The sequence below is a fragment of the Salmo trutta genome, chromosome 27, assembly GCF_901001165.1.
Source record: "Salmo trutta chromosome 27, fSalTru1.1, whole genome shotgun sequence".
NCBI lineage: Eukaryota > Metazoa > Chordata > Actinopteri > Salmoniformes > Salmonidae > Salmo > Salmo trutta.
In genome coordinates, this window is record NC_042983.1 from 40,410,318 (window position 1) to 40,436,006 (window position 25,689).

At 44.9% G+C, this 25,689-nt stretch overlaps 1 protein-coding gene across 1 annotated transcript; it reads left to right on the forward strand.

Moving 5' to 3' along the window:
• The first annotated feature begins 2,653 nt into the window (after positions 1–2,653).
• On the forward strand, positions 2,654–24,305 carry ppm1f (protein phosphatase, Mg2+/Mn2+ dependent, 1F). The gene is made up of 8 exons (XM_029718177.1): positions 2,654–2,879; positions 9,430–9,610; positions 12,400–12,530; positions 12,953–13,158; positions 19,902–20,090; positions 22,839–22,982; positions 23,159–23,252; positions 23,872–24,305. Exons 2-8 carry the CDS (start codon positions 9,432–9,434, stop codon positions 24,249–24,251), a joined length of 1,323 nt encoding a protein of 440 aa, XP_029574037.1. The 5' UTR covers positions 2,654–2,879; positions 9,430–9,431; the 3' UTR covers positions 24,252–24,305.
• Positions 24,306–25,689: the final 1,384 nt, after the last annotated feature.

Sequence of the window (25,689 nt, forward strand, 5' to 3'; positions counted from 1 at the left end):
TGGGTCGTTGTGTTTTCTGAGTCTTTGTTTTTGTAGCTGTCTTAGCAGAGTGCGCCTGGGGAGAGAAACACTGATCTATGTCATTTACATCAGTAGGCAGGTTTCCATTGACCCAGTTAATTAGACAAAAGCAATGTTGCCCAAACAATCACTGTGACGTGTAATGGGACACGGCAGCATGTGTAATGGGACACGGCAGCATGTGTAATGGGACACGGCAGCATGTGTAATGGGAGGACACGGCAGCATGTGTAATGGGACACGGCAGCATGTGTAATGGGACACGGCAGCCTGTGTAATGGGAGGACACGGCAGCATGTGTAATGGGACACGGCAGCCTGTGTAATGGGAGGACACGGCAGCATGTGTAATGGGACACGGCAGCATGTGTAATGGGACACGGCAGCATGTGTAATGGGACACGGCAGCATGTGTAATGGGAGGACACGGCAGCATGTGTAATGGGAGGACACGGCAGCATGTGTAATGGGAGGACACGGCAGCATGTGTAATGGGACACGGCAGCATGTGTAATGGGACACGGCAGCTTGTGTAATGGGACACGGCAGCATGTGTAATGGGACACGGCAGCATGTGTAATGGGAGGACACGGCAGCATGTGTAATGGGACACGGCAGCATGTGTAATGGGACACGGCAGCCTGTGTAATGGGAGGACACGGCAGCATGTGTAATGGGACACGGCAGCAATAGGAGAAATGTTCCAAAGATTGCCAACAGTTTTATTCGTAAGACGGGTGGATTTTTCTTTTGTCCGTTTAAAAAAAAAAATCATTTATCTAGAAAGGTCCACTCCACATTTTATTATTAATGCCTACTGCTGGATAAATCTAGTCATTTTTCTATTTTTGATTTAACCTTTATTTAACTAGGCAAGTCAGTTAAGAACAAATTCATATTTACAGTGAGGGCCTACACCGGCCTAACCCAGATGACACTGGGCCAATTGTGCGCTGCCCTATGGCACTCCCAATCACAGCTGGTTGTCATACAGCCTTTCTTGACTTTCAAGAATACATGAATTGCTTTGCCTTGCTTTTCTGGTTGGCTGGATGCAAGTTTCACCATCCAATTATTTCAGATCAACAGCAGTTTCACCATCCAATTAGGCTATTTCAGATCAAGGATGAAATCTCTTGAGATGCACCATCTTGTTTTCAAGAGTCTAAATGAAATAAAAACAACCAACAATACTTAGTAACAAGAATAATATGGCAACTGTCTAATAGTAATGAAATAACCTGGAAATTATTAACTTCCTTGGTCAAGGGCAGAATGGCAGATTTTTCCACCTTGCCGACTTGGGGATTCGAACCAGCGACATTTCGGTTACTGGCCCAACGCTCTTAGATCGGTATAGTTACCCAAGCTTATAGTTAATTGTTTTTCTAATATAATCAATAAGCTTTCCAAAAATGTATTCAGAATCTATCCTCAAAATCAGATATTGTTCTATCACTTACATGCATTTTGAAATTGCCAAGTGTGGAATTTATTATTCGCCCTGTAACAAACGGCATGATATAGGACTTTTTGATTTAAAACCAAATGATACAGTATTTTATGTCAAACAATGAAAATTCAAAGAATAAATGTTTTTTGCTCAGAAAACTTGGGGGCCAAATAAAAACATGTGTGGGCCAAGTTCGGCCCAGGGGCCGCCAGTTGGGGAACCCTGGTATACATACAGGCTGTCGCAAATGTATTAATGCGCAATATGCCTAAATGGATCATGAAAACGCATTCATTTTATTCTACACTGGGTTTTAGCTAAAAAGTTTTGTTTGTGTGTGAGGTCATTACGTCCGACAATTCATTGGAAACGCATCGCAGCAGGCATATTGTCCCATCTACATTTTAGTCATTTAGCAGACGCTCTTATCCAGAGCGACTTACAGTAGTGAATGCATACATTTCATGCATTTAAAAAAAAAAACGTTTTTGTACTGGCCCCCGTGGGAATCAAACCCACAACCCTGGCGTTGCACACACCATGTTGGCGTTGCAAACACCATGCTCTACCAACTGAGCCACAGGGAAGACCTATTGTATATCCCGAACATTCTAAATGTAAAAAAAAAGATCACAGAACAAGTTAATGGAAACGTAGCTAATGTTAGTGTCCTTTGAGGGAGTGTCACATTTGCTGAAGTGCAAATGTTTCTGAATGCCTCTGACTGAATAGGCTTTCGTTAGTCTCGTCTGGCCAGCCTTCTAAAATACCTGTTTCGTTCACCCTGGGCTTCCAAGGCTAGTATTTTATATACGCTATAAACGGTTTAGATTTTGCTCATTTTGAGACTATCTAATATATTCATAGATCTGTGCTTGGCTGCGTAGACACTGCGGGAATTTGACGTTCCTGAACACTAGAATTACAGACCATGGGAGAATCTCAAATATGTAGTCCTCGTGTCCTCTCTCTCCTGCTGAAAACCCATTGGATTAAGGAAGCCAGAGGTCCCGCCCCTCTGACCTTCTCCAATGGGTTTTGAGGAGGCGAAGCACGAGGACGCATGGATTTCACACTTGAGATTCCCCCATGGTCTGTCAGTCCAGTGTTCAGGAACGTCAAATTCCCGTAGTGTCTACGCAGCCAAACACAGATCTATCAACATAGTCTCGAAATGTGCTTGCGCCCACTACGAGCAAGCCCATGATCTACAACTCAGTGATATGCGCAGGTTCAGTGTAATAAGCTGTCTTCGAACAAAGTGGTTCGTTTTCACGTCGCCACGCTTCTTCTGGACTTCCATGACTTAAAAGTCATTTTGTGTCAGTCTTGAAAGGGCGTGTAGTTGTCTCGTTCAGCCCCGTAGCGAGCTAGTAAAGGGAGTGCCCTGAAGAAGATAGGCCAAGGTAAGAAATGTTATCGTGTCGTACTGTAGCTTGAAAGTAGTTTGTGCTTTTTTTGCGAAGCAGGAAATAAAATCAAACATGTTGTTTATGGAGACTCAGACTGCATCGCTGACGTTATAATATATAGCAAATAGGTTTTGCAACTAGGAATGCAGACATTGAATGGCCTACAGCAACATAAACATTGTGTCATATACACGCGCGTCTCAACCGTGATTTTATTCGTCACGTTGTGTTACATTATTGTATTATTAAACATTCATTCACTTCATGTGCACAACATTTCCTCTATTTCTGATCCTAAGATACACACACAGGTGACCACTAGCCCCTTGCTAAAGCTACACTACATCAAATCAAAGTTTATTTGTCACGTGCGCCGAATACAACCGGTGTAGACCTTACAGTGAAATGCTGAATACAACCGGTGTAGACCTTACAGTGAAATGCTGAATACAACAGGTGTAGTAGACCTTACAGTGAAATGCTGAATACAACAGGTGTAGACCTTACAGTGAAATGCTGAATACAACAGGTGTAGTAGACCTCACAGTGAAATGCTGAATACAACAGGTGTAGTAGACCTTACAGTGAAATGCTGAATACAACAGGTGTAGTAGACCTTACAGTGAAATGCTGAATACAACAGGTGTAGTAGACCTTACAGTGAAATGCTGAATACAACAGGTGTAGACCTTACAGTGAAATGCTGAATACAACAGGTGTAGTAGACCTTACAGTGAAATGCTGAATACAACAGGTGTAGTAGACCTTACAGTGAAATGCTGAATACAACAGGTGTAGTAGACCTTACAGTGAAATGCTGAATACAACAGGTGTAGTAGACCTTACAGTGAAATGCTGAATACAACAGGTGTAGTAGACCTTACAGTGAAATGCTGAATACAACAGGTGTAGTAGACCTTACAGTGAAATGCTGAATACAACCGGTGTAGTAGACCTTACAGTGAAATGCTGAATACAACAGGTGTAGTAGACCTTACAGTGAAATGCTGAATACAACAGGTGTAGTAGACCTCACAGTGAAATGCTGAATACAACAGGTGTAGTAGACCTCACAGTGAAATGCTGAATACAACAGGTGTAGTAGACCTTACAGTGAAATGCTGAATACAACAGGTGTAGTAGACCTTACAGTGAAATGCTGAATACAACAGGTGTAGTAGACCTTACAGTGAAATGCTGAATACAACAGGTGTAGTAGACCTTACAGTGAAATGCTTACTTACAGGCTCTAACCAATAGTGGGAAAAATGGGTAAGTAAAGAGATAAAATAAGAGTAGCAAGGCTATATACAGACACCGGTTAGTCAGGCTGATTGAGGTAGTATGTACATGTAGGTATGGTTAAAGTGACTATGCATATATGATGAACAGAGAGTAGCAGTAGCGTAAAAAGAGGGGTTGGCAGGTGGTGGGGGGTGGGACACAATGCAGATAGCCCGGTTAGCCAATGTGCGGGAGCACTGGTTGGTCGGGCCAATTGAGGTAGTATGTACATGAATATATAGTTAAAGTGACTGCATATATGATAAATTGGGAGTAGACTCATGACATGACTAAAAGTATGTGGACACCTGCTCGTCGAACATCTCATTCTAAAATCATGAGCATTAATATGGAGTTGGTCCCCCCTTTGCTGCTATAACAGCCTCCACTCTTCTGGGAAGGCTTTCCACTAGATGTTGGAACATTGCTGCGGGGACTTGCTTTCATTCAGCCAAGAGCATTAGTGAGGTCGGGCACTGATGTTGAATGGTTAGGCCTGTCTCGCAGTCGGCGTTCCAATTCATCTCAAAGGTGTTCGATGGGGTTGAGGTCAGGGCTCTGTGCCGGCTAGTCAAGTTCTTCCACACTGATCTTGACAAACCATTTCTGTACGGACCTCGCTTTGTGCACGGGGGCATTGTCATGTTGAAACAGGAAAGGGCCTTCCCTAAAAAGTTGGAAGCACAGAATTGTCTATAATGTCATTGTATGCTGTAGCGCTAAGATCTCCCATCACTGGAACTAAGGGGCCTAGACCGAACCATGAAAAACAGCCACTAGACCATTATTCCTCCTCCACCAAATTTTACAGTTGGCGCTATGCATTTGGGCAGGTAGCGTTCTCCTGGTATCCGCCAAACACAGATTCGTTCTTCAGACTGCCAGATGGTGAAGCGTGTTTCCACTGCTCCAGAGTCCAATGGAGGCAAACTTTACACCACTCCAGCTGACGCTTGGCATTGGGCATGGTAAACTAAGGCTTGTGTGCGGCAGCTCGGCCATGGAAACCCATTTCATGAAGCTCCTGACAAACAGTTATTGTGCTGACATTGCTTCCATCGGCAATTTGAAACTAGGTAGTGAGTGTTGCAACCGGGGACAGACAATTTTTACGCACTTCAGCACCCGGCGGTCCCGTTCTGTGAGCTTGTGTGGCCTACCACTTCACAGCTGAGCCGTTGTTGCTCCTAGACGTTTCCACTTCACAATAACAGCACTTACAGTTGGCCGGGGCAGCTCTACCAGGGCAGAAATTTGACGAACTGACTTGTTGGAAAGGTGGCATCCTATGACGGTGCCACGATGAAAGTCACTGAGCTTTACAGTAAGGTCATTCCACTGCCAATGTTTGTCTATGGAGATTGCATGGCGGTGTGCACGTTTTTATACACTTGTCAGAAACGGGTGTGGCTGAAATAGCCAAATCCACTAATTTTGATTTCATATCAATGAGAAATAATTTTCAAAAAGCTAAAGGTTACAGTGCCTTCAGAAAGTATTCACACCCCCCTACTTTTTCCACACTGTGTTACAAAGTGGGATTAAAATGTAATTTAGCAATTTTACACAAACTTTTACACAAAATACTCTGTCAAAGTGGAAGAAAAATTCTAACAACAAAGTCAACATAGTCCTTAAGTGAAATCCCTGAGCGGTTTCCTTCCTCTCAGGCAACTGAGTTAGGAAGGACGCCTGCATCTTTGTAGTGACTGGGTTTATTGTTACACCATCCAGTGTAATTAATATCCACTATGTTCAAAGGGATATTCAATGTGTTTTATAATTTATTTTTGACCCAATAGGTACCAATAGGCATTGGAAAATCTCCCTTTTTTGTGTGTTTGAATCCCACATGGCCATAGTTCCATGTTGTAGTGCTTGTTTTTTACGGAAATCAGATGGAAGACAGAGGCGCGTACGTTTGCTAGTTAGGTGTCTGCGTCTCAAAATATCTGTGTAAACTGAAGACGGACGTCACAAACGTGTTGTCACTGAGAATTACTATCTGCTGCAACTGTGTTAAAACAGGTTAAAACAGTGTACAGTAAGTGTATATTTTGCATTTGTGAAATACTTGTGATGTGATATGAAAGTAGAGGAATTTGTTTCCAGAAATGTCCTGCAATTGAGCATTGATTCACGTTTAGATGGAGAATTTGGTTGTTTTGGCTGCTGGAGCAAATTCACCCTTTAAACAGAACATGTAAGGTCCTTGAACTGTAAGGAGTAACATACTTATTTGGTCCATTATTGGGCTATAGCAGGGATAATGGTGTGTCCTTCACATTGACAGGAATAATATTGAGGTATTATTATTTTGTCCCTCATATAGAAGTTGGACCTGTGAGTCTCACTGACAGACCGAGAGACAGACAGGCAGACAAAAGGACAGATGAACACACAGACAGACAGACAGGGTGGATGCCGGGCCTCTGGTTGTCGTGGGGACCACTCACTGCATCTGTTTGACCTTTAACTGGCCTCTGACACTTAACCTGAAGGGAAAATAAATGATTATTAAATGTGTAAGGGAAATCATTATAAAAAAAAACATCCCAAGGTTCCAAGGCAACCCTCAAACGTGTGACCCTAAGGTCCAGATATGAACACGTTACCGCTGCTCCAAGAAAGCTATCTCCCTTGGGAGAGCGGTAATCGGTTTGTTACAATAATAAAACCTAATGGTAATAATGATTTTCTTATCATTCTGAGCAGAAACCCTATTTTTGTTCCGTTCCGATGTTCCGATAAGAAAATAAAGTTCTGAACCAGTTCGACCACCTAAAAAGTAACGGTTCATATGATTCCTTTTCGTAATTTTTTAGAACTGTGAAATCAACATTTGTTTTACATTTGGCTCTTTAATTTACTCCCTAATTAGCACTGATGGAGCAGCTTGTTGTAGAACGGGTAAGATGGTTGTTTACCAGTGTTGCGGAGTAACATTAGTGAACTACATATTGTTTATCTAGTAATTTAACTACATTTTGCAGTAGCTTGGCGGGAGTTGAGCTAAATTCAAATCTTGGTAGTGTTTCCAGTAGTTATTTAACTCATTTTGCCATGTAGAGGTCTAACTTAGCTAACTACTGGAACTACACACTACTGTTTTACCATGTAGCGGTGTAGCTAACTACTGGAACTACACACTACTGTTTTACCATGTAGCGGTGTAGCTAAGTACTGGAACTACACACTACTGTTTTTACCATGTAGCGGTGTAGCTAACTACTGGAACTACACACTACTGTTTTACCATGTAGCGGTGTAGCTAACTACTGGACCTACACACTACTTATTTTGCTAAAAGAAAAGGAAAATATGGGTGAAGTAGGCAATCATTTTATTTTTCACTATCAGACCTGCCTAATTCTTAATTTAAAATGTGTTTATTTGTTTAACCTGTTGGGGCTAGGGGGCAGTATTTACACGGCCGGATAAAAAACGTACCCGATTTAATCTGGTTACTAATCCTACCCAGTAACTAGAATATGCATATACTTATTATATATGGATAGAAAACACCCTAAAGTTTCTAAAACTGTTTGAATGGTGTCTGTGAGTATAACAGAACTCATTTGGCAGGCAAAAACCTGAGAGATTCCTTTACAGGAAGTGGCCTGTTTGACCATTTATTTGCTTTCTTTGACATCTCTTCCAAAAACTCAGGATCTCTGCTGTTACGTGACACTTCCCACGTCTCCAATGGGCTCTCAGAGCCCGGGAAAAACCTGAATGACGTAATTCAAAGCCCTGGCTGAAACACACGAGCGCTTTTGCTAAGTGGTCTATCAGCAGACAAAAGGCTTAGGCGCGTGCACTGGCCGCCCCCGCCTTTCTGTTTTTCCCTCTATTTACAGACAGGCAGATTCCCGGTCGGAATATTATCGCTTTTCTACGAGATAAATTGCATAAAAATTGATTTTAAACAGCGGTTGACATGCTTCGAAGTACGGTAATGGAATATTTAGAAATTTTTTGTCACGTTATGCGCCATGCGCACGACCGTGATTTACCATTCTGATAGTGTCTAGAACGCACGAACAAAACGTCGCTGATGGAACAAAACGATGGATTATTTGGGACCAAACCTACATTTGTTATTGAAGTAGAAGTCCTGGGAGTGCATTCTGACGAAGAACAGGAAAGGTAAGATCATTTTTCTTATAGGAAATATGATTTTGGTGAAGGCTAAACTTGCCGGGTGTCTAAATAGCTAGCCCGTGATGGCTGGGCTATGTACTTAGAATATTGCAAAATGTGCTTCATCCGAAAAGCTATTTTAAAATCGGACATATCGAGTGCATAGAGGAGTTCTGTATCTATAATTCTTAAAATAATTGTTATGCTTTTTGTGAACGTTTATCGTGAGTAATTTAGTAAATTGTTAGTAAATTCCCCGGAAGTTTGCGGGGGGTATGCTTTTTCTGAACGTCACATGCTAATGTAAAAAGCTGTTTTTTGATATAAATATGAACTTGATTGAACAGACATGCATGTATTGTATAACATAATGTCCTAGGTGTGTCATCTGATGAAGATCATCAAAGGTTAGTGCTGCATTTAGCTGTGATTTGGGTTTTTGTGACATTATATGCTAGCTTGAAAAATGGGTGTCTGATTATTTCTGGCTGGGTAGTCTGCTGACATAATCTAATGTTTTGCTTTCGTTGTAAAGCCTTTTTGAAATCGGACAGTGTGGTTAGATTAACGAGAGTCTTGTCTTTAAATAGCTGTAAAATAGTCATATGTTTGAGAAATTGAAGTAATAGCATTTCAAAGGTTTTGAAAATCGCGCCACAGGATTCAACTGGCTGTTACGTAGGTGGGACGATTTGGTGCCACCTAGCCCAGAGAGGTTAAAAGGCAAAATTTCACACTCTATTAACATCTGACTCCAGGGGTATCTGTTCTTGCAATTTGTAGTCTGACATTTCAGATTTAGATATGGTAATGTCTCACAAAGTAGTTTGGATGTAGTGAGCTACTTTATCAAAGTACCTTGAGTTAAAAGAAAGATTCACCAATTTTGAATGTTATATTGTTTTTGTGCATCTCTGAGCAATGTTCTATCGATTCCCGGGGTCATTTCATGCTTTCATGTGTACCTGAGCTATTCGCCGGTTCAAGAACAGTAGAGATCACTTTCGTTCCCGCTTCTGTTTCAATTCCTCCAAAAAAAGTCATAATTTTTTTCAGTTCCCTGAACCGGTTCCAACCCCTGAATGGTATGCTGTGTGTGTGTGTGTTCCAAATTCAGGTATGGGTGGTGTCATGGAGGAGGAGGTGGTGCGTCGGTTCCTGAGGAGATTCCTAGAGAAGTTCCCTGCTCCGCTGGGTTCTGAAGACCCCCTGCCTCTCAACCCCCTCAGCAGGAAGGTCAGCCTGGACGAACTAAGAGGAGAGAGCCTGGATCTGGGCTTACGCCTACTCAACACCAGGTGTGTGTGTGGACAAGCTGACGGGAGACGGCATGGACCTGGGCCTATGCTTGCTCAGCACTGTGTGGTGTGTGTGTGTGTGTATCTGTCTAGGTAAAGGACTACCTGGTCCAATAAGAATCACTTGTTTTAATTTTCCGTTGAAAAATGTTTTGTTCCGGTTTGCTTTAATGAACATGACCCCAGTGGTGTTGATGCTGCAGCTTGCAGACCGCATTGTTTACATTCCTGTTGTGCAGCAGCAAGCTGATCCTCATATATCTGTGTCCTGTCCTGTTCATTATACCCCTGCGTGAGTAGAGGGCTGAGTTACAGGGCTGTTCCACTGCTTATCACAGAGAGAGAGGGAAGGGGAGAAAGAGAGAGAGAGAGAGAGAGAGAGAGGGACGGGGAGAAAGAGGGAAGGGGAGAGAGAGAGAGAGAGGGACGGGGAGAAAGAGGGAAGGGGAGAGAGAGAGAGAGAGGGACGGACGGACGGGGAGAAAGAGAGAGAGAGAGAGGGTCGGGGAGAAAGAGAGAGAGAGAGGGTCGGGGAGAAAGAGAGAGAGAGAGGGTCGGGGAGAAAGAGAGAGAGAGAGAGGGTCGGGGAGAAAGAGAGAGAGAGAGGGTCGGGGAGAAAGAGAGAGAGAGAGAGGGTCGGGGAGAAAGAGAGAGAGAGAGAGAGGGTCGGGGAGAAAGAGAGAGAGAGAGAGGGTCGGGGAGAAAGAGAGAGAGGGTCGGGGAGAAAGAGAGAGAGAGAGGGTCGGGGAGAAAGAGAGAGAGAGAGAGAGAGGGTCGGGGAGAAAGAGAGAGAGAGAGAGAGGGAAGGGGAGAAAGAGAGAGAGAGAGGGACGGGGAGAAAGAGAGAGAGGGACGGGGAGAAAGAGAGAGAGGGAAGGGGAGAAAGAGAAAGAGAGAGGGAAGGGGAGAAAGAGAAAGAGAGAGAGAGAGAGGGACGGGGAGAAAGAGAGAGAGAGAGGGAAGGGGAGAAAGAGAGAGAGAGAGGGAAGGGGAGAAAGAGAGAGAGGGACGGGGAGAAAGAGAGAGAGGGACGGGGAGAAAGAGAGAGAGGGACGGGGAGAAAGAGAGAGAGGGACGGGGAGAAAGAGAGAGAGGGACGGGGAGAAAGAGAGAGAGAGGGACAGAGAACAAGGAGAGGGAGAAAGGAAATGAGAATATGCAGTCAGATAGTTATGAAGAGTAGTCAGATAGTTATGAAGAGTAGTCAGATAGTTAGTTACAAAGAGAAAGCAACACAGCCACAGGGAGAGCTGTAAACTGCCTCTGAAGACACTTCAGGGATAATTACCCAGCTGGGTAACACTTTACTTGACACCCAGTGTCATAACACGTTGTTACACCGTTATAACCATGTCATATGTCATAACAGCTGACATAACTTGTCATAATATGGTCATAACACTGTCATGACACATATTTACAGCTGTTGTGACATCTATTGTGTTATTTTATGGCTGGTTATGACGCCTACAGAAGAGCGTCAAACCCCAGAAATCTACCACACAAGGTAAAACATTCCATTATACCATAGCCTACCTGTCAACAGTATGTTTATGTTACATAACATTTTATGAAATCATTGTAATTGCGCAAACATTGATGTCAGACATGCACCTACATACCCCAATGCTCTGTTTGCTGATGACTGGGATGAATGCAGGAGCAGATTTCAGGAGCAGGACAAGACACCCTCTTTGTGACTGAGGACTGACGTAAGGGCATGTACATGATAGGTCTATCTGGCTTAAATAATTAGGATGGTCATAATGCTTGTTGACAGTGTCATAAAGTGTATTTTCTGCAAGTTATTTAAAATATGATGGGGAAAAAAACATGACTAAAGAATGAATTACAGCAACAACAGAGGACTTAAGAAACAAACTTTCAAACTAAAGGAAACTTCTTGGCAGGGAAAAACACATCTGAATAAATGTGGGTTTTAACACTCTTATGTAGGGGTCATAACCAGCCATAACATAACGCAATATATGTCACAACAGGTCTAAATATGTGTGTGATGAGTTATGACCATGTTATGACACGTTGTCAGCTGTTATGACATATTTTGACATGGTTATGACCGTGTCATAATGTCTTATAATGCTGGATGTCAAGTAAATTGTTACCAAAAGCGGTAGTATTGAAAACAAATGTCAGAGATTTAAACTACAACGTGCCAGGCCAGAGGAGCTCTTGACGACAACGTGCCAGGCCAGGCCATAGGAGTTAGGTCTCTGATAGTGTGTCCTCTTTTCCTTCTGTCTTCTGACTCTGAGGTACTTCCTGTTTGTATGACCTAATTTCCTGTCTGTAGAATCACTATTGTTCTACCCACTTCCTGTTTTCCCCCAGAGCATGTCTCAGTCCCCTGTTCCGCCCTGGCAGGACTCTAATCTCGTACAGAGAAATTACAGATGTGTGTGTGCTGTTTAGCTTTGTTTAATTTTGGCGTGTTTGTTTGTGTGTGTGTGTGTGTGTTTACCATAGAGAGAGATACAGGACTCCTCTTTGTATCTGTGGTATTATAGCGTCCGTGACAGCATAGGCAGCGCCATTGAGGCAATCTCCATTTTGAAGTAGTCCGTGTCCTTCTTCATTCTTCCTGATGACCTGGTTGGACATAGACTCCCAACAGGGTCACCAGGGAGGATCAACCAATGAAGTTGGAAGTCCCACACAATTAAAATGGTAGAAGCCCTCAATGGCGCTGCCCATGCCTTTTTTGGCCACTAGAGACCTCTAACATTCTCTATGGTGTTCACTCATAAGGACTCTCTCCTCTCATGCAGAGACGCTCCTTCAACACTGAATGCAGCCATGTGCCATGCAGCCTTGGCTGAGCTGCTGAAGGCTGACCTTTCACCTTTCCACCTCCCCCAGGAAGCCGAACAGCAGCAAGGAGAGGAACAGGAAGTCGTTTGTGAGTTCAGGCTAATGATGTCATCTATGATTCAGACCACCTGTGTCCAGCAGAGCGTCCACTTCTCTGTGTGTGTGCAGTGGTGGGAAAATGTAGCCAATTGTCATACTTGAGTAAAAGTAAAGATACCTTTTAATAGAAAATGACTCAAGGTAAAAGTGAAAGTCAGACTGCAATTTAGTATTTTAGGGTATTAGCCCAGCTGGCTGGTTCCATCACAGTGTGTCTGTGTTTGTGTGTATCCATTGACCACCTCTTTAACCCCTGGGGTTTCATCTCCCAATACCAATTAACCCCTAGACACTTGTGTAAGTCTGAAAGGCTTGGATATGTGTCCTACAATATGGAGAACGTTCTCATCTGGATTATCAGAGACCTAACTGAAATTACATTTCCTTTGGCCCCTCCCCTCTCGTCCTAAGTGCTCCAATCAGAGCCCGTCCAGCGGCTTTTTCTCAATAAGCTTCGGGAGGTGGGTGTGGCTTGGCATCAGAATCTCCCCTCCCCCCTCCCAGTAGGACCCTCCCGTTTCCTCATGTGCTCCGCCCACGCCATCAGGAACACTCGAAGGAAGATGGAGGATCGCCATGTGACCCTCCCTGACTTCAACACACTCACTGGCCTCAAGGTAATAACTCTGTTATAAACAGTTTCTCAGCTGGACCCAATTCGCTTCATACCCCTTCCCCTTTGCCCTAACCAGTGCTTAACAGGAACAGTCACCTTGCCGTTTTGGACTGTTTCGTTCTGGAACCTATTTGTCCGGATCTGGTACCTCTCCTGGCATGAAAAATTGTCACATTTTTGCAATGTAGAAATTAAAATAAGAGTGATCAAAGTTAATTTGAGTTTCCTCTTCGTTAATTCTCCTGACCCCCACAAATAAACATAATGTGAAAAAGTAGATCTTCAGCCTGGGCCTAATATTCTGAGAGTTGATTTAGGGTTTGTGCATCAACAACATTGCAACCAATGTAACGTCGGGCTGTTTGAGGACCGACGGTGTGATCATATAGCGTACCTATAATGTTTAAATATATATATTTTTAAATTGCCTGAATTATGCAGTATGCAGTGATAATGTATTGGGCCTATAGCGTTCTGCACAAACCTCATTGCTACAGTACTGTTTTCAATTGGTTAATGTTGCGTAGGGTTACATTTAACCACGTCTCAATGCACTTATTGATAAAGCCAGTGACTGATGTGGTGGACTCCTCAAAGCCATCAGAAGAATCCCAGAACATGTTCCAGTCTGTGATAGCAAAACAGTCCTGTAGTTTAGCATCTGCTTCATCTGACCACTTTTTTTTTATAGACTGAGTCACTGGTGCTTCCTGCTTTAATTTTTGCTTATAAGCAGGAATCAGGAGGACAGAGTTATGGTCAGATTTGCAAAATGGAGGGCGAGGGAGAGCTTTGTTAGTTATAGATCATTTGTAGTCAGCAGTAGGGGAATGATTGCTTCCATCAAGAGCACAAAAACGTGGATATTTATAGATATCTTTGAAAAGCGAATCAGGTAAAGAGCTTGTTTTTTTTTTCTTCTTAAAGGGGCAGTGTTGTATTTTGAGACAGGCTTGAATAAGCTAAGTAGCCAATAGGTAAAGGGTAGCATAATTTGTCTGATTCTCTGAAATAATGATACGATAATAACAATGCATTTTATTTTGTAAAGTGGGTTTCTTGCAGCAAACAACACAACATTTTCCAGTCACCACCTTGTCTGAAGAACAAGTGGATAAACAGGTTAATGTCAAGCCCTGCATTATTTTTTCTAAAGTCTCATGGAATGTAGGCCTACATTGAACACCACACATTGGCTGCTACTATAGGCTGAATGACAGAACAGCTATTTCCATGTTAAAATGTTATGGGAGGCATTTTCTCCATACTTTTTGATGGTAGGCCACTTTTGGTAGGTCTACATTATGATAAAATAGCCACAGTAGCCTACTTGGCCACTGTTATAACTGTAACTTAAAGCGGGTACAGCCTCAGTGTTCACAGTAAACGTGCGCTGGAAGTTGCACAGAATTCAAGTTTTTAAAGGAGTTCAAACGATCAAGTTTGCACTCAGCAGACCTGAAATTTGCTGTGACAGAAACATTTTAGTGAACATGGGTGGTATCAAAAGTAAATGTAATTATTAAAAATATACTTAAGTGTAAAAAGTATAAATCATTTCAAATTCCTTACGTTAAACAAACCAGATGGCACCATTGTCTTGTTTTCTTTATTTACAGATAACCAGGGGAACACTCCAACACTCAGACAATTAACAAGCCAAGCATTTGTGTTTAGTGAGTCCGCCAGATCAGAGGCAGTAGGGATGACCAGGGATGTTCTCTTGATAAGTGTGTGAATTGGACCATTTTCCTGTCAAAATGTAACAAGTACTTCTGGGTTCTGCTTCTTCTTCGAGTCCTGCTAATGTAACCTGTGTGAAATGGCTAGCTAGTTAGCGGTGGTGCGCACTAATAGCGTTTCAATCAGTGACGTCACTCGCTCTGAGACCTTGAAGTAGTTCTTCCCCTTGCTCTGCAAGGACTGCGGCTTTTGTGGAGCGATGGGTAACGGGGCTTCGTGGGAGGCAGTTATTGATGTGTGCAGAGGGTCCCTGGTTCGGGGTGAGGAGAGGGACGGAAGCTAAACTGTTACGCTAAGTAGTACTTGAAAGTATTTTTACTTAAGTAATTTATACCCCTGGCTGTGCTTGTGTGATAAATATTACACACACGCCAATTTAATTCCACTAAATTATGCAAATTAACCTGTGAATGACGTATGCTCTCAATGGGATTTGATAGGAGTGAAGTCAAATTCAAACTGGCTTCCTTAGACACTTTTTGGTGTGCCAGGACCAGTCACAGTGGAGCTCAGTTTAGCTCAATGCTGATTGGCAAAAAAAATTGTCAAGGGAGGCCAGATGCTCGCTGGCTTCCGTTGCCTTCAATGCTACAGGTGGCAACAATGTCATACTCGTTTGGCCTACCCATAGAGAGACAGAGGGGCGCTGTTTTGCTCGCAGGGATGCTTTCTCCTGTGAGATACAGTACATTCGGAAAGTATTCAGACCCCTTGACTTTTTCCACATTTTGTTACGTTACATCCTTATTCTAAAATAGATTAAATTAGTTTTTTCCCCTCATCAATCTACACACAATAACCCATAATGACGAAGCAAAAACAGGTTTTTTGAAATTTTCGCAAATTTATGAAAAATAAAAAAACTATCACATTTACATAAGTATTCAGACCCTTTACTCAGTACTATGTTGAAGTACCTTTGGCAGCGATTACAGCCTCGAGTCTTCTTGGTTATGACACTACAAGCTTGGCACACCTGTATTTGGGGAGTTTCTCCCATTCTTCTCTGCAGATCCTCTCAAGCTCTGTCAGGTTAGATGGGGAGCGTTGCTGCACAGCTATTTTCAGGTCTCTCCAGAGATGATAGATTGGGTTCAAGTCTGGGCTCTGGCTGGGCCACTCAAGTACATTCAGAGACTTGTCCCGAAACCACTCCCGCGTTGTCCTGGCTGTGTGCTTAGGGTCGTTGTCCTGTTCGAAGGTGAACTTTCACCCCAGTCTGAGGTCCTGAGCACTCTGGAGCAGGTTTTCATCAAGAATCTCTCTGTACTTTGCTCCGTTCATCATCTTTTCCTCGATCCTGACTAGTCTTCCAGTCCCTGCCGCTGAAAAACATCCCCACAGCATGATGCTGCCACCACCATGCTTCACTATAGGGATGGTGCCAGGTTTCCTCCAGATGTGATACTTGGCATTCAGGCCAAAGAGTTCAATCTTGGTTTCATCAGTCCAGAGAATCTTGTTTCTCATGGTCTGAGAGTCTTTAGGTGCCTTTTGGCAAACTCCAAGCGGGCTGTCATGTGCCTTTTACTGAGGAGTGGCTTCCGTCTGGCCCCTCTACCATAAAGGCCTGATTGGTGGAGTGCTGCAGAGATGGTTATCTTTCTGGAAGGTTCTCCCATCTCCACAGAGGAATTCTGGATCTCTGTCAGAGTGACCATCGGGTTCTTGGTCACCTCCCTGACCAAGGCCCTTCTCCCCCGATTGCTCAGTTTGGCCGGGCAGCCAGCTCTAGGAAGAGTGTTGGTGGTTCCAAACTTTTACATTTAAGAATGGAGTCCGGGGCCTCCCGAGTGGCGCAGCAGTCTAAGGCACTGCATCGTAGTGCTAGAAGCGTCACTACAGACTCGCGTTTGATCCCAGGCTGTGCAGCACATTTGTGTGGCTGGCTTCCGGGTTAAGCGAGCAGTGTGTCAAGAAGCAGTGCGGCTTGGCAGGATCGTGTTTTGGAAGACACATGGCTCTCGACCTTCGCCTATCCCGAGTCCGTGCGGGAGTTGCAGCGAAGGGACAAGACTGTAACTACCAATTGGATACCACGAAGTTGGGGAGAAAACGGGGTAAAAAATGATAACAAAAATGAATGCTCAAGACATTTTTTGGAACCCTTCCCCAGATCTGTGCCTCGACACAATCCTGTCTCGGAGCTCTACAAACAATTCCTTTAACCTCATGGCTTGGTTTTTGCTCTGAAATGCACTGTCAACTGTGGGACCTTATATAGACAGGTATGTGCCTTTCCAAATCATGTCCAATCAATTGAATTCACCACAGGTGGACTCTAATCAAGTTGTAGAAACATTTTAAGGATGATCAATGGAAACAGGATGCACCTGAGCTCAATTTCGAGTCTCATAGCAAAGGGTCTGAATACTTATGTAAATAAGGTATTTCTGTTTTTTATTTTTAATAGATGTAAATACATGTCTAAAAACCTGTTTTCACTTTGTCATTATGTTGTATTGTGTGTAGATTGATGAGGAAAACAAATATTTAATCCATTTTAGAATAAGTATCTAATTTAACTAAAGGTGTGAAAAGTCCAGGGGTCTGAATACTTTCCAAATACACTGTACATTCAGCCTCTTGCAAATTGAAGGAAAATTATGAAACACAGACAAATTATAATTATATATTTTTTCCTAAAAATAATTGTGAAGCCTGGCATCCCTCGGCATCCATGAATACACACCACTGTCATGTACTCACCTTTTTATTTGTGAAATAACCTTTACCCTCTTATTGCGTTGCCAACATTGATCAAAGCTCAGAGTGCTTATATTCTTGATCAGAGTTCTAATCGCGCCTGCCTCTTTGCGAGCGAGGAGAATCATGTACAGTTGGTAGACCCTAACTTCCCTGTAGACCGACATTTAAAATGCAATCAAATACCAACAATCCAGTTCTATAAATATCCTAGGTTTTGGTTTACCCACTGGAGATGATAGTTTACCCCCTCTACATCCCTGGAGATGATAGTTTACCCCTCTACATCCCTGGAGATGATAGTTTACCCCCTCTACATCCCTGGAGATGATAGTTTACCCCCTCTACATCCCTGGAGATGATAGTTTACCCCCTCTACATCCCTGGAGATGATAGTTTACCCCCTCTACATCCCTGGAGATGATAGTTTACCCCTCTACATCCCTGGAGATGATAGTTTACCCCCTCTACATCCCTGGAGATGATAGTTTTCCCCCCTCTACATTCCCTGGAGATGATAGTTTACCCCCTCTACATCCCTGGAGATGATAGTTTACCCCCTCTACATCCCTGGAGATGATAGTTTACCCCCTCTACATCCCTGGAGATGATAGTTTACCCCCTCTACATCCCTGGAGATGATAGTTTACCCCTCTAACATCCCTGGAGATGATAGTTTACCCCTCTACATCCCTGGAGATGATAGTTTACCCCTTCTACATCCCTGGAGATGATAGTTTACCCCCTCTACATCCCTGGAGATGATAGTTTACCCCCTCTACATCCCTGGAGATGATAGTTTACCCCCTCTACATCCCTGGAGATGATAGTTTACCCCCTCTACACCCCTGGAGATGATAGTTTAACCCCCTCTACATCCCCTGGAGATCCCCAGATGATAGTTTACCCCTCTACATCCCTGGAGATGATAGTTTACCCCCTCTACATCCTGGAGATGATAGTTTACCCCCTCTACATCCCTGGAGATGATAGTTTACCCCCTCTACATCCCTGGAGATGATAGTTTACCCCCTCTACATCCCTGGAGATGATAGTTTACCCCCTCTACATCCCTGGAGATGATAGTTTACCCCCTCTACATCCCTGGAGATGATAGTTTACCCCCTCTACATCCCTGGAGATGATAGTTTACCCCCTCTACATCCCTGGAGATGATAGTTTACCCCCTCTACATCCTGGAGATGATAGTTTACCCCCTCTACATCCCTGGAGATGATAGTTTACCCCCCTCTACATCCCTGGAGATGATAGTTTACCCCCTCTACATCCTGGAGATGATAGTTTACCCCCTCTACATCCCTGGAGATGATAGTTTACCCCCTCTACATCCCTGGAGATGATAGTTTACCCCCTCTACATCCCTGGAGATGATAGTTTACCCCCTCTACATCCCTGGAGATGATAGTTTACCCCCTCTACATCCCTGGAGATGATAGTTTACCCCCTCTACATCCCTGGAGATGATAGTTTACCCCCTCTACATCCCTGGAGATGATAGTTTACCCCCTCTACATCCCTGGAGATGATAGTTTACCCCTCTACATCCCTGGAGATGATAGTTTACCCCCTCTACATCCCTGGAGATGATAGTTTACCCCCTCTACATCCCTGGAGATGATAGTTTACCCCCTCTACATCCCTGGAGATGATAGTTTACCCCCTCTACATCCCTGGAGATGATAGTTTACCCCCTCTACATCCCTGGAGATGATAGTTTACCCCCTCTACATCCCTGGAGATGATAGTTTACCCCCTCTACATCCCTGGAGATGATAGTTTACCCCCTCTACATCCCTGGAGATGATAGTTTACCCCCTCTACATCCCTGGAGATGATAGTTTACCCCCTCTACATCCCTGGAGATGATAGTTTACCCCCTCTACATCCCTGGAGATGATAGTTTACCCCCTCTACATCCCTGGAGATGATAGTTTACCCCCTCTACGTCCCTGGAGATGATAGTTTACCCCCTCTACGTCCCTGGAGATGATAGTTTACCCCCTCTACGTCCCTGGAGATGATAGTTTACCCCCTCTACGTCCCTGGAGATGATAGTTTACCCCCTCTACATCCCTGGGTATAAGCAGTTCAGGGGAGAATCTTCCAGCTTACTGATCTACTTACATTGAAGGAGAAGAGGTAGGGTTCCATTTGGGACCGACTAATGGTTATTCGTTTCACAGTTTCATTTATTGGGGCAATTTGGTTGCACTTCTTTCTTACTGCAAGCTGATTGGCTGAACCTCTGACTGCTTCCTGTACCTCTTCCTGTAGGACGGTGTGGAGCGTGGTTACTATGCTGTGTTTGACGGGCATGGGGGTGTGGACGCTGCTATCTATGCTGCCACCCACCTGCACGTCAATCTCAGCCAGCAGGAGGGGCTGCAGAGCGACCCGGCCACTGCCTTCAAGACAGCCTTCACCCGCACTGATGACATGTTGAGAGGGAAAGCCAAGAGAGAGGTAGGCAATAGAAATGGTAGAGATTGGGACTTTTATATGCGCAGACATTGATCCTAATAAACCCGACTCTAACCGAACAACCGTTAGAAATGATTCTCATAGATCTGAGAGGATAAGATCGCTGTAGCAATATACCTCTATACCAGTGGTTCTTAACCTTGTTGGAGGTACTGACCCCCACCAGTTTCATATGCGCATTCACCGAACCCTTCTTAATTGGAAAAATAAAATTCAAAACATAGGTATATATTTTACTGGTGCACAAAATGAACCGTGCATCAACATCAGTGTTCAAAGAACAAAACCATTAAAACATGATTTTCACACAAAAACAAAAACATAATAATGAATATTTACTGCAAATCAGTGTGACTTCTGCTGTTGCCTTTCAGAGACCAGTTCAGAAATGCGCGGCTTCACCTTGGCAAGATGCTGTGAGGATCGGTTTGTTGATGGGTACAAAGCCGAGAACAGGCAGAGTAGCCTTTTCATCGAATCTGGCTCTCTTCACCTTGAATTCAGCGAGCGTTGTGTTCTTGTATTGTCCATCTCCATGCAGCTTAAGGAAGTGTTCTCTTAGTTTTGCCGGTGCTAGACTAGAATTGCTCAACTTGGCATTGCAAATCATGCAGTTAGGACGCTGACTCTCATCACGTTCCGTTATACATGTGAATCCATATTGTACATATTCGTCCGACCACTTTCTTTTTTTGCTCGACATAGTTAGTATGAAGGGATTAAAATATTAAGAAAGAAATCACACGACGTACCATCACGACAGTCACAATTCGACTACTGAGCGCGCCAAATTCCCTGCAGCACAGATAGGCCAAGCGATGTTGCGTGTTCACCTGCAGCCAATGATGGCCAAGCGGGGCGTGTCATCACGAATCATATGAGTCGGGTGTGTGTCTTGACCTCCGCCGAACCCCTGAGACTGACTCACCGAACCCCTGGGGTTCGATCGAACCCAGGTTAAGAACCACTGCTCTATACTATTCCAGTATTACTTCCACACATCATTTTAGATCTGGAGGAAATGTGAAGGTTAGGTTGGGGTGGGACTGGACAGTCCTTTCATCCTCTATGATGTGAAGGTTAGGTTGGGGTGGGACTGGACAGTCCTTTCATCCTCTATGATGTGAAGGTTAGGCTGGGGTGGGACTGGACAGTCCTTTCATCCTCTATGATGTGAAGGTTAGGCTGGGGTGGGACTGGACAGTCCTTTCATCCTCTATGATGTGAAGGTTAGGTTGGGGTAGGAGTGGACAGTCCTTTCATCCTCTATGATGTGAAGATTAGGCTGGGTGGGAGTGGACAGTCCTTTCATCCTCTATGATGTGAAGGTTAGGCTGGGGTAGGACTGGACAGTCCTTTCATCCTCTATGATGTGAAGGTTAGGCTGGGTAGGACTGGACAGTCCTTTCATCCTCTATGATGTGAAGGTTAGGTTGGGGTGGGACTAGACAGTCCTTTCATCCTCTATGATGTGAAGGTTAGGCTGGGGTAGGACTGGACAGTCCTTTCATCCTCTATGATGTGAAGGTTAGGCTGGGTAGGACTGGACAGTCCTTTCATCCTCTATGATGTGAAGGTTGGGGTGGGAGTGGACAGTCCTTTCATCCTCTATGATGTGAAGGTTAGGCTGGGGTAGGACTGGACAGTCCTTTCATCCTCTATGATGTGAAGGTTAGGTTGGGGTAGGACTGGACAGTCCTTTCATCCTCTATGATGTGAAGGTTAGGCTGGGGTAGGACTGGACAGTCCTTTCATCCTCTATGATGTGAAGGTTAGGCTGGGGTAGGACTGGACAGTCCTTTCATCCTCTATGATGTGAAGGTTAGGCTGGGGTGGGACTAGACAGTCCTTTCATCCTCTATGATGTGAAGGTTAGGCTGGGGTGGGACTAGACAGTCCTTTCATCCTCTATGATGTGAAGGTTAGGCTGGGGTAGGACTGGACAGTCCTTTCATCCTCTATGATGTGAAGGTTAGGTTGGGGTAGGACTGGACAGTCCTTTCATCCTCTATGATGTGAAGGTTAGGCTGGGGTAGGACTGGACAGTCCTTTCATCCTCTATGATGTGAAGGTTAGGCTGGGGTAGGACTGGACAGTCCTTTCATCCTCTATGATGTGAAGGTTAGGCTGGGGTGGGACTAGACAGTCCTTTCATCCTCTATGATGTGAAGGTTAGGCTGGGGTGGGACTAGACAGTCCTTTCATCCTCTATGATGTGAAGGTTAGGCTGGGGTGGGACTAGACAGTCCTTTCATCCTCTATGATGTGAAGGTTAGGCTGGGGTAGGACTGGACAGTCCTTTCATCCTCTATGATGTGAAGGTTAGGCTGGGGTAGGAGTGGACAGTCCTTTCATCCTCTATGATGTGAAGGTTAGGCTGGGGTAGGAGTGGACAGTCCTTTCATCCTCTATGATGTGAAGGTTAGGTTGGGGTAGGACTGGACAGTCCTTTCATCCTCTATGATGTGAAGGTTAGGCTGGGTAGGAGTGGACAGTCCTTTCATCCTCTATGATGTGAAGTTTAGGCTGGGGTGGGAGTGGACAGTCCTTTCATCCTCTATGATGTGAATGTGTTGGATGCTGGGAAGGTTGTCTATCTTTTATGGCGGGGGTGAATCTATGTGTGTGACGGGGGTGTGTCTGTGTGTGTGACGGGGGTGTGTCTGTGTGTGTGACGGGGGTGTGTCTGTGTGTGTGACGGGGGTGTGTCTGTCTGTGTTGTGTCTGCAGCGTCTTCGCAGCGGCAGTACAGGCGTGGCGGTGCTGCTGCAAGGGGAGTGGCTTCATGTGGCGTGGCTGGGAGACTCCCAGAGCATGCTGGTCAGACGGGGACAAGACATCACTCTGATGGACCCACACAAGCCTGAGAGAGAGGTCACACACGCTTTATTTATTATTTAACCTTTATTTAACTAGGCAAGTCAGTTAAGAACAAATTCATATTTACCCCCCCCCACAGACAACTGCCAACACTGGGTCAGTTGTGCACCGCCCTATGGGACATACACACACACAGTGCTAAACATCTCTCCACTGCTGTCTTCCTATAGGATGAGAAGCAGCGTGTAGAAGACCTCGGTGGATGCATCATCTTCATGGGCTGTTGGCGTGTCAATGGAACCTACGCTGTCTCTAGGGCCATAGGTGAGTGGAACCCAACCTGTCTCTAGGGCCATAGGTGAGTGGAACCCAACCTGTCTCTAGGGCCATAGGTGAGTGGAACCCAACCTGTCTCTAGGGCCATAGGTGAGTGGAACCCAACCTGTCTCTAGGGCCATAGGTGAGTGGAACCCAACCTGTCTCTAGGGCCATAGGTGAGTGGAACCCAACCTGTCTCTAGGGCCATAGGTGAGTGGAACCCAACCTGTCTCTAGGGCCATAGGTGAGTGGAACCCAACCTGTCTCTAGGGCCATAGGTGAGTGGAACCCAACCTTGTGGTGGTTGAATCAACTTCCCAGAAAAACAACTCTGCTCTTCTACTTCAGCAAAACAACTCTGCTCTTCTTCTTCAGCATGCCTCCACTGTTGCCTTGGCACATCTGTCTTGAAATGGCTTCCTTTCACCTCTGTCTTGAAATCCTCTGTCTTTATTTTGATGCCTGTAACTGTATGTTCATATTTATACTGAACTGATGAGCACAGACTGATATGCAAGCCAGAACGGTGCACATACAGTAATACTCAACACATCTAATAACCAGCCTCCTTTACTTTACCTGTGACCCGCTGCCTCTACATACTGACACAACACCTCCTTCCCAGGGGACTTTGACCAGAAGCCCTATGTCTCTGGCGACGCTGACTGTTCCTCCACACGGCTACATGGAGACGAGGACTACATTCTCCTGGCCTGCGACGGTTTCTTTGACGTCGTCCGGCCCGCAGAGGTCCCGGCTCTGGTCCTCGGGGTGCTACGGGAGCAGGGGGAATGCCCGGGGGCCTTGGAGGGGGCTGGGTGTGAAGAGGTCTCAGAGGGTGTTCTGGGGGAGCGCGTGGCCCAGGAGCTAGTAGCTCACGCCAAGGCAGCGGGCTCTAGTGATAACATCACTGTCATGGTGGTGTTTCTACGTCCCCCTGCACAGCTACTGCTCCAGGACCAGAGCAACACCGCTGTTGCTACTGAGGGGTCAGCCCAGGAGTAGGGTGAAGTTGTCCCTAGGCACTGATCTGGAGTAAGTTTTGTGTTAAGGTTAGAATTGGGGGAGGGGGATCATCACTGATCCTAGATCTGTACCTAGGGGAAACTTCACCCCGGAGCTCCAGCCCAGGCCTCCAACTCCCAGAACACACCGGGGCAGTGAGACAGGAAGTCTGCTGCTGCTACCCACAGTGCACGTGGGCAGGGAGGCAGGAATTGGACTGGATTAAAAAAGGCAGTATTTATTATGTAATGACGTGACGGTGCCAAATTACTCGGTCACTGCATGTTGTGGTCAGCCTTTTGAATCACCGCTGGTGCTGAAACAGATATTCAACTGGACTGGAGAAGCTCTGTTCATAACAAAACAAGTCTTAGCACAGACTAATAGTTTCTACAATAGTTCTGCCAATGGTCAGAATCCAGTGTGGTTCAATAAGGTCCCTCTGGATTCGTCAGTAGATGTAAGGCAGAGCTGCCCAACCCTCTTCCTGGAGATCTACTGTCCTGTAGGTTTTCAGTCCAACCCTCTTCCTGGAGATCTACTGTCCTGTAGGTTTTCAGTCCAACCCTCTTCCTGGAGATCTACTGTCCTGTAGGTTTTTAGTCCAACCCTCTTCCTGGAGATCTACCGTCCTGTAGGTTTTCAGTCCAACCCTCTTCCTGGAGATCTACTGTCCTGTAGGTTTTCAGTCCAACCCTCTTCCTGGAGATCTACTGTCCTGTAGGTTTTCAGTCCAACCCTCTTCCTGGGCAGAGCTGCCCAACCCTCTTCCTGGAGATCTACTGTCCTGTAGGTTTTCAGTCCAACCCTCTTCCTGGAGATCTACTGTCCTGTAGGTTTTCAGTCCAACCCTAATTTAGCAGTTGTGATTCAGCTAGTTAAGGTCTTGCTGAGCAGCTAATTAGTAGAATCAGGTGTGTTAAATTAGGGTTGGACTGAAAACCCACAGATCTACAGGAAGAGGGTTGGACTGAAAACCCACAGGGACGGTAGATCTCCAGGAAGAGGGTTGGACTGAAAACCCACAGGGACGGTAGATCTCCAGGAAGAGGGTTGGACAGAAAACCCACAGGGACGGTAGATCTCCAGGAAGAGGGTTGGACAGAAAACCCACAGGGACGGTAGATCTCCAGGAAGAGGGTTGGACAGCCCTGATATAAGGGATGTAGAACTCTGTTGGTGTCTCTAACGTACTCCCTCCATTACTCTTAGCATCACCAATTCTTTGGTATCTCTGTTACAAGCTAAGGGATAGGATGCTGTCATCCATACCTCGGATTTTATTTCAGAAGGGGGATAGAATCATTACGTTTCCTAACATCTTGGATTAAAAGGGCTGAGAGGATTCATCCTCTTGTACTGGTCAAAAACAAGAGGTAAACCAGATGGGTCATTTATGTCAATACCTCAAACCACTTTCACCCCTGTTGATATGATG